The sequence below is a fragment of the Tachysurus fulvidraco genome, chromosome 9 (assembly GCF_022655615.1).
Source record: "Tachysurus fulvidraco isolate hzauxx_2018 chromosome 9, HZAU_PFXX_2.0, whole genome shotgun sequence".
NCBI lineage: Eukaryota > Metazoa > Chordata > Actinopteri > Siluriformes > Bagridae > Tachysurus > Tachysurus fulvidraco.
The window spans coordinates 18,777,279-18,791,471 of NC_062526.1; the positions used below are offsets into that span (position 1 = coordinate 18,777,279).

The following is a 14,193-nucleotide window of genomic DNA, read 5'->3' on the forward strand; positions in this document are numbered from 1 at the left end:
TACGTCCTGGCTAATCGACGATCAGGGGAAGCATAGCCCTGGGCGAGCAGATGGCGGCATATTTGCACAAGCTTACAGCTGCAGAATGAGGCAGAGTGTGCAGCATAACGGAGGGAGCGGGATACCCTCCGTGGCAGTAATATAGCGACGGCATGTTGTGCATATGCTAAGCTAGCAACGAGCATGTAGTATATCCACTCAGCTAGTGCAGCAGGGGAAGCTTCCCCTGAGCTGTGCGGATGGCGGCATATTTGCAACGAGCATGTAGTATATCCACTCAGCCAGTGCAGCAGGGGAAGCTTCCCCTGAGCTGAGCGGATGGCGGCATATGCATTTTTTTTTTTGGCCTTTTTTTGTGTAACGAGCATGATGTGAATCCACTCAGCTAAGTGCAGCAGGGGAAGCTTCCCCTGAGCTGAGCAGACGGAGCATATTTGCAACAAGCATGTAGTATATCCACTCAGCTATAGTGCAGCAGGGGAAGCTTCCCCTGAGCTGAGCGGATGGCGGCATATTTGCAACGAGCATGTAGTATATCCACTCAGCTAGTGCAGCAGAGGAAGCTTCCCCTGAGCTGAGCAGATGGCGGCATATTTGCAGCGAGCATGTTGCTGTAGTAAGTTGAAAAGCTATCCCTCGGTTGGCTAGTGCGTGATTGGATGCTGCGGAGACGTCTTCCTGAGGGAGTAGAGAGAGGGACGGGTGTGTGGAGTCATGATGTTCCTCCGGGCTTTCCTTATACACTGCCTAGTGCAGATGTCCTGGAGGGAGGGAAACTCACCTCCGACGATGTGGCTGGCTGTACGCGCAACCCTTCCAGAACTTTAAGGTTGCCAGCGTGCTGTTTCCGAACCGACAGGTTGCAGCCCATCAGGATGCTCTTTATTGTGCAGTTGTAAAATGTTCTGGGGATGCTGGGGCTTGTTCCTATCTTCCTCGGCCATCTTGGGAAGAAGAGACGTTGAGTGCCTTCTTTGGCGCTGCGTCAGTGTGTAGGTCCAGGTGAGATCCTCGCTGACGTTAACACGAGAATTTAAAGCTGCTCACTCGCTCCGCAGAGGTCCGTTGATAGTGGTGGGTTTGTGCTCTCTGCTCTGTCTCCTGAAGCTCCTTCTGCGATGTCAGCTTTGCCCGTCCATGCCGCTTTTCGACTGTTTTAATGAGCTGGGTAGCATATCAACCGAAGCATAAACAGAATTGGGGAGAGTAATGACGTAACCTGCATAACATAGCCTAACATGACGTAGCGTAGCCTAGCGAGGTGTAGCATGACCTAGCGTGACATAACGTGGCCTAGCAAGGCATGACTTAACCTGGCGTAACATGATGGGACATGGCGTAGCATGGCATAACCTAGCATAGCGGGCGTATAGCATGCATGGCATGACGTAGCTTAACACTACGAGGCATGCACTAGCCTAGAATGCATAGCATGCATGGCATGACGTAACTTAACACTACGAGGCATGCACTAGCCTAGAATGACATGGCGTGGCCTAGCATGACGTAGCGTGACATAACGTAGCGTAGCGTGAAATGACTAGCCTAGCCTGCGTAACGTAGCGTAGCACGCGAGGCGTAGCATGACGCGGCGTGGCATAACGGACTGGACAACACACCAGCCCTAAGGTTGCTTCCGGCTCAACGAACGCGCCATTAAAGCTTATAGTTCCATATCGCGAACACGAAGGGAGACAGCTTGCGGTTTGAACTCTGAATGCCGCCGAGTTTAGATCGCGGCAGCAGCGAAGCGCTGAACGGCTCTATGAATGGGAATTTAAATGGTCGGGTAATACGGATGTCGTAACCGGATTGGTGCACTTCGTGGACAGCTGATTAACAGCTGATGCACGCTTGACGACGTGGCCTGCCAGAGCTAACGCGATGCTTGATTGACTTTACTGTAACTTTAATGAAGAATCTCCAGCACTACTGTCCCCATATCAGATCAGACTCCTGAGGCGTTTGATTGAACAAAACCCAACGACTCTGAAAGGTGGCTCTGATGTGGAGAGTCAGAAATGAGGTTTGAAGAAGCAGCAGATGTACATCAGGTTAAACACACTGAATGACTCCATGGGAGACAAAGCTAATGATACTTTGTAGTGGTGACAGTGACTACAGAAAAGTATGAAGATGAACAGAACTCAGATATGAGGTTAGAGGAGAAACATTGTACAGAAGACCTCATGCTGTGGGAGACGGAACCTCACCAGACCACAGAATGGATCTCAGACAAATACACTGTAGTCATGAATGTAACTGGACAGACTGCTACATGGACCAGTGGAACTCTGTGTGTTTGGGGAAGCTCTAATGGGACATAGATTAAGATTATCCGGGATGGAGAAGCTCCTCATCAACAAGAAGGTTGAGGGACCTGGTGACTGATGTGTTCTTGAGCTTAACGATACACAGAATTTGTGTTCTTGCCCTTAGCAAGCCACATGCTCAGGCAGTTTAGCAGAGCAAACATCTTTTGGAAGATCTGATCAGACGAGGAGTCTCAACAGCTGACTACCTTCATTACATCAATTGTTCTTAATTCATTCAAGACGCTTTTGTCCAGTCTACAAGAGCTCTTCCAGATGAGAATGTGTCCAAGTTTGGAGCTGGGGGTCACACGTCAATTTTCCTTGTATGTAGAAGGTGTCCTGAGGAATATAACATTAGAGTTGATGCAGCACTGAAAAAAACTGCAGAAAGCTGTACAGAAATCAGGTTCCTAACCCACAAGCTGTCTTCATCTGGATTACAGTCTGACTTGGACAAGCTTGCTGCTGTTCTACCAGTGTGTCTGAGGTCTGCAACTTTCTTGGAGAGATGAACCAAGTGGAGAATTTCAATCCAGGTCCGGGCAAGAAAACTCCTGTGAGTCCTCCTGTCTGAGAAATCTGTGGTTATGTGGGAATCACAGCAGGAGTCATTTTCAATGCTGGAAAAAAGAGTTTAGCACCAACATTAGTATTCTTTGTTCTAATCCAGGAAACAAAATTAACCCTGCCTTTAATATAATTAGCTCCACCCCTAAGCAGAGAGAATGTTACTGTGAAGGTCTGCAGTAAAGTTAATTTAAGCTGCTGCTCTGTATGGTCAGTACAGTACAGTGTCTCCACTCGTTGACCAATAAACTAACTTAACCTCCCTGACTAACAATTAACATAAACTACCTAACTTAAATCAAGTCAAATCAAGTCAAGAAGCTTTTATTGTCATTTCAACCATATATAGCTGTTGCAGTACACAGTGAAATGAGACAACGTTTCTCCAGGATCAAGGTGCTACATAAAACAAAGACAGGGCTAAGGACTTGTAAGTGGTCTTAGCCACATAAAGTGCAACTGTGCAACCTGGTGCAAACAGTGCAAGACAAGACAAACAGGACAGTGCAGGACAAAAGACAGTGCAGGACAAGACAAACAAGACAGTGCAGGACAAAAGACACTGCAGGACAAAAAACAGTGCAGACATAAAGTTACAAGACAATACAAAAAGTACAAAAAATGCAATACACAAAAGACAATAAACAGTAACAAACAGCGCCGACCGACCAGTGTAAATACTGAATGTTCAAACAATATTTCGTGCAGTAACATTAGAATGAAATACCCTAAATATCCAGACCCATAAAGATAATTACTCTAATTAACCTAAGGGTCTTGACTGTACAATCCAACCAACCTTAATGACCAAATTAACGTAAAGGACCTAAACCCCATAACTAACACTTATGACCTAACCTGACTAACCAACTAACAACCAACCAGAAATGATTTGGTGTGTGTGTGTGTGTGTGTGTGTGTGTGTGTGTGTGTGTGTGTGTGTGTGTGTGTGTGTTAAGCAGATAAAGATGAAGGTGGAGAAGGTGATGGATAGTGTACATAAACTCAGAAATGGAGCAGAACAAAAGCAGGAGATACTGAGCTCCAGACTGGTGGATGAGATGGAGGAATATCTGAAGGAGATTGAAAAGTGGTGTGGACAGATAAGGAGAGAGATACCTAACCTCATACAGCAGCACAGATGTGGAGCTGTGTGAGACACACACACCCACAGACACAGACACACACACACACACACACACACACACACACACACACACACACACACACACACACACACACACACACACCTGTTGTTCCTCTGCGCCTCAACCACCAGGTGGTTGAGATAAACACAGAAAGCCACAAATTTCACTCCCATTTTAATTACTACAGCAAGCTCACAGACTTCCGGTTATAGTCAAAGCAACACAAACTCTTATTAATATTAATATTTACACTCAGCTGGTTAGACATGTATAAATATTCCAGTGGGATGGTGTGGTGCTTTGGAGTGGGGTTTTAAATTAACTTAGAGCCATCAAACAAAACACATGCAATTAAACAAGCAATTGTCAATAGTCTTATCTTCCACTCCATGACACTACAGGAGTTTGTAGGATGGATGGTCTGGACGTTGTCATGACAGTCTGAGGTGTGTACAAGTTCTGAGATTGTGTGTATTGTTGTTATAAAATGGTGAACTGTTTCATGAATTGTGTTAGCAATCTTTAATACATAAAATTTTAGATGAAAAAATTTTAAATGAAAACAAGAATAACATTTAAGAGTGTTTTTGAAGAATGTTTTTGTAAAAACAAATTTAAAACACAATAGTTTCAGGAGCAGAGTCACAGACAGAGCAGCAGGTAATTTATTCAAGGTAATAAAGGACATGACAGGATAATATTTATGGCAATTGAAAGTAGATTTCTCTCATTTTGTTAGTTAAATTATATATATATATATATATATATATATATATATATATATATGTTAAAGTAAAAAAAATTTCAAAGGTATATTATTGACAAAGCCGTCTGAATGTGACACCAGAGGAAGTACAGTGAAAGGAGTCATTAAAAACGTTCTCTTTTACTGTTGTGACGTGACTGAGAGACATACATGTGTTTTACTGGGATGAATATCTGAAACAACAAAAAGAAAAACCTCTTAATAACACAACCACAAAGCAGGGAATGGAATCAAACACAGAGAATTTGTTCAGATACAGTAACAGAAGAAGCAGAGAGAAATTCTGTATAAGTAAATAACAGACCACTGGGTTTAAGGGAATGACCAAATAAGATGATGTTAAACCGATTCTCAATCACTGAGCAAATGCCTCATCCAGTTTATTTTAAATGTTAAGAAAATTCACCACTAAGTTTCCATGTAATCATTAAAACAGATTTTTTTTTGATGTAATGAACATTGAAGAACGTTTTACAATTTTTAATAGCAATTAGATCACATTTGCTTGTACTCAATCGAAAACCAGAGGCTTTCTATAATAAATCAATGAAATCTAACCAAGAGGAATTTGAGCCGGGTGATAGATAATAAAATGTCTACCTGATGCCACTCAGATCACTTTGCCATAAAAATGTAGGCGGGAACTGAGAGACAACCAGGAAGAGGTCAGGAGAGACCACACATCAATGCCTGATACCACCAGATAAATTAAATCATGGGTATGTTTCATAGCTTAGTTTGTTAGAGCTGCTATTATTATTATTATTGTTATAAGTTTTGATTCTTTACAGAAGAAGAGCCTGAGGCCACATTTTCTCAATGCTTTTAGAATAAATTTATGTTCAACAGATTCATTGTGAAACTCAGTAATTAAAACAAACCTGTCAGAGTCAATAAAGTCACAATCCATGAAATCTAAATGAAGCCTAAAGTTCTCTATTATATGTTGAGTTTTCATAAAACCAGACTGTGTTTCAGCTATGATAGAGTAAAACACATTTAACTCAAAAAAAAAAGAAAAAAAAAAAAAAAAACGTCAAAAGGCCAAAATTTTAGTCTCCTTATTAAGAAGAGTTATAGGACACCGATTCTCAATAGAAAGTAAACTTTTTTAGGTTTTGGTATCAGAGAGATGATGCCTTAGATACAAATGATGGAAGAGACTCTTTTTCTCTACTTTAATTAAAGACTTCTGACAAGAAAGGAGATAACTGTTGATAGATACTCTGTTTTTCTATCCTTTTCATAGATAATATAATAATATATAATAGATTATTATCTGTCTATTATTATAATATAATTATCCATATAATTATCCATATTATCCATATTATTATTATTATTATTATTATTATTATAACTTTCTATCACCGTTATTATTAATACTCGCAGCAGCACTAATATCATCATCATCAGCATTATTATTTGTTATGAATATTCAACAAATAAAAACATGCAGCTACCAGCAGATGTTAAGGCGAAATTTTTTTTAAATAAAGTCATGGAATCATCTGCCAGCATTCCCTTCAAATTCAGCCGTGTATAACACACACACAGAGTTAGTAAAATAGTAAAAACAAACAAACAAACAAACAAAAAAATAAGACAAATATTTGGGATTTGCACTTTGCACTGCCGCTCCGACAGAGGGCAGCACCATGAACATCCGGGTCTTATTTTCCCAGTCAGCAGTGACGTTAAGATAAGCGTCAGGATTTTCCCATGATCCTTTGCTCCAGCTTGTCTCTGACCTTCTGTCGGCTGTGCGCTAAAAGACGGATAGAAATGGTGCCTCCTGTGCAGGTTTCACCTCTTATTAAGGTTGGTTATTAACTGTCATTAAGTGTAAAACTGTCCTGAAGTGACATTAATGAAACATTTAATTTACATCTGGGTTTATTTGTCTGTGTTATGCTGAAGCTAAGTGTTAGCATACAAGTGTTAGCATCTAGCTGTCTCAGGGTTACAGCGCAGGTGGATGTTTATCTGTAATAACGGGCTTCTGGCTGTTCGTGTCAGTGTGAGTGTTAGTGAGGAGATCAGATGGTGTTGGATGGTGATGGTGTTGGGGTTTAATGGTGTTGGGGTTGGGTCATGACCATGTTTGTGTTTACAGACAGCCAGGTACTCGGCTCTGATTTTGGGGATCATCTACGGCAAAAAGCGCTATGGTGAGTGCGGACATTGAACACACTGACAGTCCAACAAGTCTCACACACTCACACACGGTTATTTAAACACAATTTAAATAGTGGATGTCTGAGTTCATCCTTAGTCTCCTCTTGTTTGAGTCGTCAGAGAAGGTGACCCGCTGCTGTTCTTCACTTACAGACATTTCTTTATACATGTGATAGTTAGTTTTTGGTTATTTCACCTTCACAGAACACGCATCTATGTTTTAACATGATCTTAATGCTGAGACACTAAAGATATTCGAGCTCCAGTGCCGGAGAGGTGAAGGTTAGCGATCACCTCTAACTCATTGGCTCATTGGATCAGTTCTTTAGAGTCGACTCACATGAATGAGAAGTTTTCTTATGTACGCAGGCAGCACATTTCAATGGAAATGTTAATTTCGTTATCTGAGCATTCTTTAGTGGGAATGGATCAGAGACCTAGGTGTTTAATGTTTTTTTTTTTTTTTTGCCAAATTTGACTATACATGTGTTTGTGAGGTCAGGAAACACTGAGTATTACTGTTTAACTGACAAAACCCATCAGAATGAGCAGAATTTAGACAAAAATGGCAGTGAGCCTTTTAGGATCCGAGGAGGCGACTCCTTATAGAGGAACTTGGTGAAACAATCTGAATTCTTTAGTGTATAAACACCAGTGACTTCTCTATTATAGTTTATAGTATATGTCTATATGTCTTTAGTTATTCATCATGTCTCTCCTAGAGGCTACACATGCACAGGTTGTTTGGATCAGTTTTATCTTATCTCCATGTATGAGTGATGCATGATAATTTTTGCCATGGTTACCTTGGAGCTTGTGTAGATCTTGTTTTATCCTGCACCTTACCCAGTTCTGTGGAAATCCAGATAATTCGATGCTGTTTGTCATGATTTTATGGCTGTGAATTTGTTCAGAGGTGACCCAATGTCAGAAAATAGCACACACCTGCTAGCCAGTCAGTAACAAGTGTCTGCTGCATTGATGTATTTTAAAATGTGTTGTTTGTGCAGATTACCTGAAGCCCGTAGCAGCGGAGGAGAGGAGGATCGAGGAGGAGGAAAGGAAAATGAGGGAGGAACAAGAACGCATCGCTAAACAGCTGGCTGAGGGTAAAAAAACACACACACACACACACACACACGGCCAAGACCAAACATTTGGATTCAGTTCGTTTTAAAAGCAAGTGGGAGTGGGGGGGTGGTCAGTGTTTGTTTTGGTTCTGTCACACACCTGATCACCACCACCACATTTCATCCTGCTTTGTGCTCAAATCTCTAATTCTGTTTTTTCCCTCCACCAGCAAATGAAGATACGATCCTGAAATAAGAACTCTTAAGTGTTTGTGTTTATGGACCCGTTATGGAGGTCTCAACGTTCTTCTCATCACTCACCATCTTCTACATTATTACCTGCTGTTTTACAGTGAATACAATTTCTGTGTATTAGTAAAATTCACACAATCAGTGAGCACCAGTATGCCAGAGTCTTTCTTTCCCTCAATTTCTTTATGAACATGGTCTGTACCAGATGCCTCAGTGGATCAGAACACACATCGTGTTCATGTCTAATGTTCATTAATTCCTCAGTTCCTTATGTCTCACTCTGATGAATTTAAACTGTCATTTATCAGGAAAACCTATAAATAAATAAAATGTTCTGATTTATGATTTCAGTTTCCAGTCCAAGGTTTCGGTCTGTGAATTCTAAAAGCTGTAGTGAGTGTTTACAAAGCAGTTTCAGTGTAACCAAGAAAAACAAATATCTAGAGCAGACCTAAAGGAATGTTCTGGAAAGTGTTCTCAGTGAGGGAGCATTTAATAAGATTATAAAAATGATCATATTTACATACAAAACATTCATTAGATTGTGAAGAAAAATCTAGAATTATAAACTCAGATGATGGGATTGAGACATGTGTGCGCGTGTGTCCTAGTCAGCAGAACTCTGTGTATCTTTCTGTAGGGGAATATGGTCCTGCTCGTCCCCAGAAGTCCACGGCTCTCACTCTGTATAATCCGCACACATCCAGACACTCTGAGGAACAAACACCAGAAGAAAACTTCACACACATCCAGATCTACATCTGGTTTAATTACATGTGTCTGTGTAGTTTGAATGTGGAAGCTTCTTTATAATCCTGATAAATTCAGAACATCTGGCCTGAAAAGCAGATGTGTGACAGCAGTATGTGTGTGCAGCGGAGTACAGCTCACCTGGTGAGAAGGTGTAAGAGGTGAACACTGTGTCTCTGAAATTAATCCTCTGAAACGTAACTCCGTCTCCGGAGAACTCCACCTCATACGTCTTCACACACCTGCAACCAAAAGGAGAAGAGACGCGTGTAAAGAGTAATTCCTTGTGTCCCACGAGACGTTTAAAGATATTAATGTAGACTCGGAAATCATGATGTTCAGACTTTGTGCCGACGTCACGATCCTTCCACACGACAAGGACTTGACCTTTAGTAATGGAGACGAAACGCAAACCGTTCACCTGCACAACAATAAACATTACACACACACACAAACCCCCACAAAATATTTAAATGACATCGTAAGCATAAAAAATTGGCAGCATGTGTCCTGCACAGTCCAGGTGTGTGTGTCTTTGTGTGTCTCACCTGTCCAGGTGTGTGTGTGGACCGAGCACAAAGGTGGATGAGCAGTATGGAGGGAACAGGAAGTTTCACCCTAATAGACAGAACTCCCTGAGTGGGGACTGGGATGGGGCCATCTGTCTGAGCATCCTGGACACACGCACACTGTTATTTATATTCATACCCAGACATTTACTTTGTGTGTTTGTGTGTGTGTGTTACCTCTTGACCCCTGAGCTGTGTGAGTTGTTGCACTGTGGGATAATCTGGGCTGCCCATCTGCCTCCACAATTTATACGGGTTACTAACAACGTTGTCCATGTAGCGCATCACATACATTACATCTGCAGCACAGTTTCAACAACAACATTACTTCAACATCACATTAACGTTACCTCAACATCACCTCCACAATAACAGTAATGCTGGTTTGTCAGTTTCAGGGACACATTCAAAACAATTGCTGAGCCGCTGTTTGTGGTGTACAGCTGAATGTAAAACTGTGTGTGTGTACCGGTGTGTGTGGGGGCTCCTGTGATGTTCAGTGTGATGGTATCCGTGGTGTTGGAGGTGATGTTGTCTCTGCAGTTGTACAGAAGCACAGCACTCTGCCAGCTATCAGCAGTGTGTGTGAACTGGGGTGTGTGTGCGCTCGCTAGCACACCCACTGAACTCTCTTCCTGAGGGTCTCGGGTCACCATGGTAACCTTTACCTGCTGCTCACCTGTGCAGAAGAAACAGTTAACACTTTGTTTCCATGTTTGCATGGTAACATCCCTGTTTCCATGGTAACATCCCAAACTAAATGCTCAGGTATTAAACATTGAGACTTCTACATGATATTAGATACAGAGCAGAAAGATGAAAACTTTTTTTTAAATCTTTACTCCTGTGTGAAAATACTAAACATCAGTTATTCTGCTAATCATGACTGAAATCTAACAGACAGCACTCCGCTAATGGGATCAGGAAAGGCTGTGTGTGTGTGTTTGAATAAAATTGCTAAAATAACCTAGCAGGGCGAGCAGTCCCATGGCGGTGAGGACGGGTTTGCGTATAAACTGGACGTGAGGTGTTTGTGTGTTGTTGATCTGGAAGCGGGCGGTCAGCGTGCGCTGGGTGAACTGGTGTGGATGGTAACTCAGGAAGGCGTTGTCATTGCTCAGCAGTGTGAAGTTGATGGTGTTGTTCACATCAGAAATGAGAAGGTCCTGGTGCTGAGAGATCACCTACACACACACACACACACACACACTCCATCAGGACGTGTCACCTGCTATTGTTGGTATAGGGTAAAGACTGACCACGATAATGCTAACTCTTATGCTACCTGCTCCTGCCAATAATTGCATTCTGAATGTAACTAAGCGCCACAGTGAAGCCTCATTGTGATCAGATGAAAAGAGTCAGCGCTCAGGATCATCTCTCTCTCTCTCTGAACTCCTGACATAGTGAAACCTATCCTCAACACTGAGAGCCAGAGCTTATCTGGAACCTTCTCATCAACACATAAACCTATCTGAAGGCAGTGTGTGTACCTTGATCACCATGGCAGCATAGGTGACATCAGCGCGCCAGACGAGTGGCTTGTTCCAGCCGACGAGTGGATCGGCCTCGTCGTTATAAACAGGAAGTGAACGGAACAGAGGAAACTGCTGCTGGATCTCCTGCATCGTGTCAATCAACTGCTGCAGGATTGGGATTGTACCACCTCCACCCTGTAACACACACAGACACAAACACACACACACCATCTATTAAATGCTTCAATACTTGTAAAACACCACCTTCTCTCTATAACACACACACCTTCTTGTGCAGGGCGATGTAGTGGAGGCTGTGTGTTTCGAGGTATGTGTTAAAGTGTGTGTCAGGGTGGCGTGTGTGTGTGTCGTGGCAGTGCTGCAGTAAGGCCCAGCAGTATGGAGAGTGAGGAGGCGTGTGACACGAGTCCCCCGGACCTCCAAGCCTCAGAGTCACACTGGCATTACGCAGACCAGCCAAACACGCGTCATAGTAGTTCAGGAACCCTGAGGAAGAAACACACACACACACAAACCAACACACACACACACACACACACACACACACAGAATTGATACACAGTCATTTCTCTTTTTATTTTCACTTGGTTTATGTTTTATTCTTTACCCTGGATGGTCATCGTGACGTTGTCAAAGTCGTGATTGTTCGGCTCGTTCCATGTCTCAAAGTTCCACCTGGAGACGATGTCCAAACCATACCTCTCTACACACAAACACACATTTTTGTATGGCACACAACACGAGACCACACACTCCCAGAGATCAGAGGTCTGTGTGTCTCACCGATGTATCTTTGAGCTGTGAGGTAAACCAGCCTCTGCCACTCGGACACCTGGGTTTTGTTCTCAAAGTCACTGAAAGTGCCGTTGGCGCTGCCCATCAGCTCAAAGCCTGCACGAAACACAAACACACACACACAGTAAGGACAGGTATGAGGGGTAAGTGAGTGTAAGGTGTGATGAAGATCAGTGGTCTCACCGGGCTGCAGGCCGTTCTGCAATAGCAGCTCCATCAGCTCATCCAGGTATGAGAAGTTGTAGTGATATTCACCATTTACAATCCTGAATAACACACACATACATACACACACACACACACACACACATACATACATACACACACATACACAGCTGATTATTTAAGTCAGCTTTAATGATATACTGATGCATTAATCATGTAATAAAGTGTACATTTTTGTGTCACTATCATTCTAATATTCTATCGGTGAGGCGACATTTCTGCACGAATATTTTATTAAATCTGAATCCAAATGTAAGTAGAACTTAATTTACATGCATTAAAACGATTAAACACCTCCACTCACTCTACACTGTTCACTTCCCTCAATTACTCACATCATCACCATCCTGTTGGCAGGTTTAGAGACACGTCACAGCATCTTTTCGTCTCTTTACACCTATCATCTAACAGTGTAAGAGTCATTGAGGTACTGCACAAGTGTGGTGACAGTAACAGCACTCACACACTTACCGTGCAGACACCAGCTCCAGCAGCCAGTGGATCCTCACCTGCTGCAGGCCGTCATGAGGAACAGAGCCGAGAAGAGCCAGGTTCAGCTGCTCATCTTTACTCAGGTCATAAAGGTGTGCACTGGTGTGTGGCTGAGGAGGACTACACACACACACACACAAGATAGTAAAATAATCACGATAAGCAATGAACTGTTCTAGTACAGTAAGTTACTGAGCGACAGAGTGATGTGATGAAGCAGAGCCACTGTTACCACTGCAGACCTCTTCTTTAGTTAAAGACAGACATGTCCTACTTTTTTATCTATTTATTATTTTACATCTTCTCATGTTACAGAGACCTCAAACAAGTGTAAACTCTGCTGTCCTGAAGTTGAAGGAAAACTGACATGGGAGACTCCTTACAGAAAACATCAACAGACATGTTTTAATTCTTTTATTATAAGACTTATTATTGGTGTAGTATAAAGATTAGTTCTGAATCCTAAATGTGTGTGTGCAAGTGTGTGTGAGCGTGTGTATATATGTGTGCACGTATGTGAGAGAGAGTGTGTGTGTGAATGTGTGTGTGTGTGTGTCAATGTCAATGTCAATTTTATTTCTATAGCACAACTACACACACCAGTTGACCAGTGTGCTTTACATCAATGCAAAAAACAATAAAATATCAATAATAGAAAAAAAAAACATAGAACACAAGCACACCATACAGTACAATAAAATTTTAAGTAAAATAAAATTTCACCCTGGACCATATGCTGATTCAAAAAGGTATGTTTTTAACCTAACTAAAAACAGTGTGTGTGTGTGTGTGTGACAGAGAGAGAGAGAGTGTATGTGTGTGCATGTGAGAGAGAGAGAGAGAGCATGTGTGTGTGTGTGTGTGTGTGTGTGTGAGAGAGAGAGAGATGTGTGTGTGTATGTGAGAGAGAGAGAGAGATGTGTGCAAGTGTGTGTGAGAGAGAGAGAGATGTGTGCAAGTGTGTGTGTGTGAGAGAGAGAGATGTGTGCAAGTGTGTGTGAGAGAGAGAGATAGAGAGTGTATGTGTGTGTGAGAGAGAGCATGTGTGCATGTGTGTGTATGTTCTCACCAGAAGCCAGTGCTCCTCCAGAAGTGTGTGATGTTACTGACAGGTTGATCAGCTCTCACTATCAGCTGTATGTCAGATGAAGACACTGAACACAGCGACATAAACAGCGCTGTAATTAAACCGCACACACCGGCGGCGTCCTTCATGTCTGTTACAGTGACACAGCAGCTCTCTACCTATATCTATATCCTTTATCAATACATCTCATCTACATCTTACTCAATCTCTTATCCACTTCTAACTAGATATAAAATATTTTAAGCAAAATGATGTATAAACTTCCAACGCTACTTTTCTGTTCCGGCGCTCTTTTCAAAACAACATGACGTCATTTAAAAGCGCCGAGAGACTTTCATAATTCAGCATTACAGCAAGAACATGTATTATAACACCGAGTATATTTTTGTTTATTTTAGGAGTGACGCTTTATTCTACAATATTTCGTGTCAGAGCTACATTAGTTTTATGTGTCCACACTTACAAATTAATCCCATTTAA

General features: G+C 42.1%; 3 protein-coding genes across 5 annotated transcripts in view; 2 read left to right on the forward strand and 1 right to left on the reverse strand.

Moving 5' to 3' along the window:
• LOC113656750 (involucrin-like) overlaps window positions 1–4,725 on the forward strand; it is a 54,077-nt gene extending 49,352 nt beyond the window's left edge. Inside the window, exon 13 of one of the 2 annotated variants that reach the window (XM_047818497.1) lies at window positions 3,845–4,706. In XM_047818497.1, the coding sequence (XP_047674453.1) occupies window positions 3,845–4,039 (195 nt within the window). In that variant the 3' untranslated portion in view covers window positions 4,040–4,706. Of the gene's footprint in view, window positions 1–3,844 lie in introns of both variants that reach the window. The other variant, XM_027168136.2, reaches the window with a different exon arrangement.
• Window positions 4,726–6,463: 1,738 nt separating this feature from the next.
• atp5meb (ATP synthase membrane subunit eb) lies at window positions 6,464–8,441 on the forward strand. The gene is made up of 4 exons (XM_027168138.2): window positions 6,464–6,617; window positions 6,913–6,967; window positions 7,985–8,083; window positions 8,275–8,441. Exons 1-4 carry the CDS (start codon window positions 6,519–6,521, stop codon window positions 8,298–8,300), a joined length of 279 nt encoding a protein of 92 aa, XP_027023939.1. The 5' UTR covers window positions 6,464–6,518; the 3' UTR covers window positions 8,301–8,441.
• A 329-nt stretch (window positions 8,442–8,770) lies between these two features.
• On the reverse strand, window positions 8,771–14,005 carry idua (alpha-L-iduronidase). Of its 2 annotated transcripts, none has more exons than XM_027168137.2 (14): window positions 13,696–14,005; window positions 12,606–12,746; window positions 12,093–12,175; window positions 11,898–12,005; window positions 11,722–11,817; window positions 11,380–11,600; window positions 11,109–11,288; window positions 10,583–10,799; window positions 10,085–10,294; window positions 9,793–9,914; window positions 9,595–9,720; window positions 9,391–9,467; window positions 9,188–9,288; window positions 8,771–9,008 (listed from the first exon to the last, which is right to left on the reverse strand). In XM_027168137.2, the coding sequence occupies exons 1-14, from the start codon at window positions 13,839–13,841 to the stop codon at window positions 8,908–8,910; spliced, it is 1,929 nt and encodes a 642-aa protein (XP_027023938.2). In that variant the 5' UTR covers window positions 13,842–14,005; the 3' UTR covers window positions 8,771–8,907. The 2 variants fall into 2 exon arrangements, with proteins under 2 accessions (XP_027023938.2, XP_047674460.1); XM_047818504.1 differs by having other exon boundaries at window positions 12,644–12,746; window positions 13,696–13,835.
• Window positions 14,006–14,193: the final 188 nt, after the last annotated feature.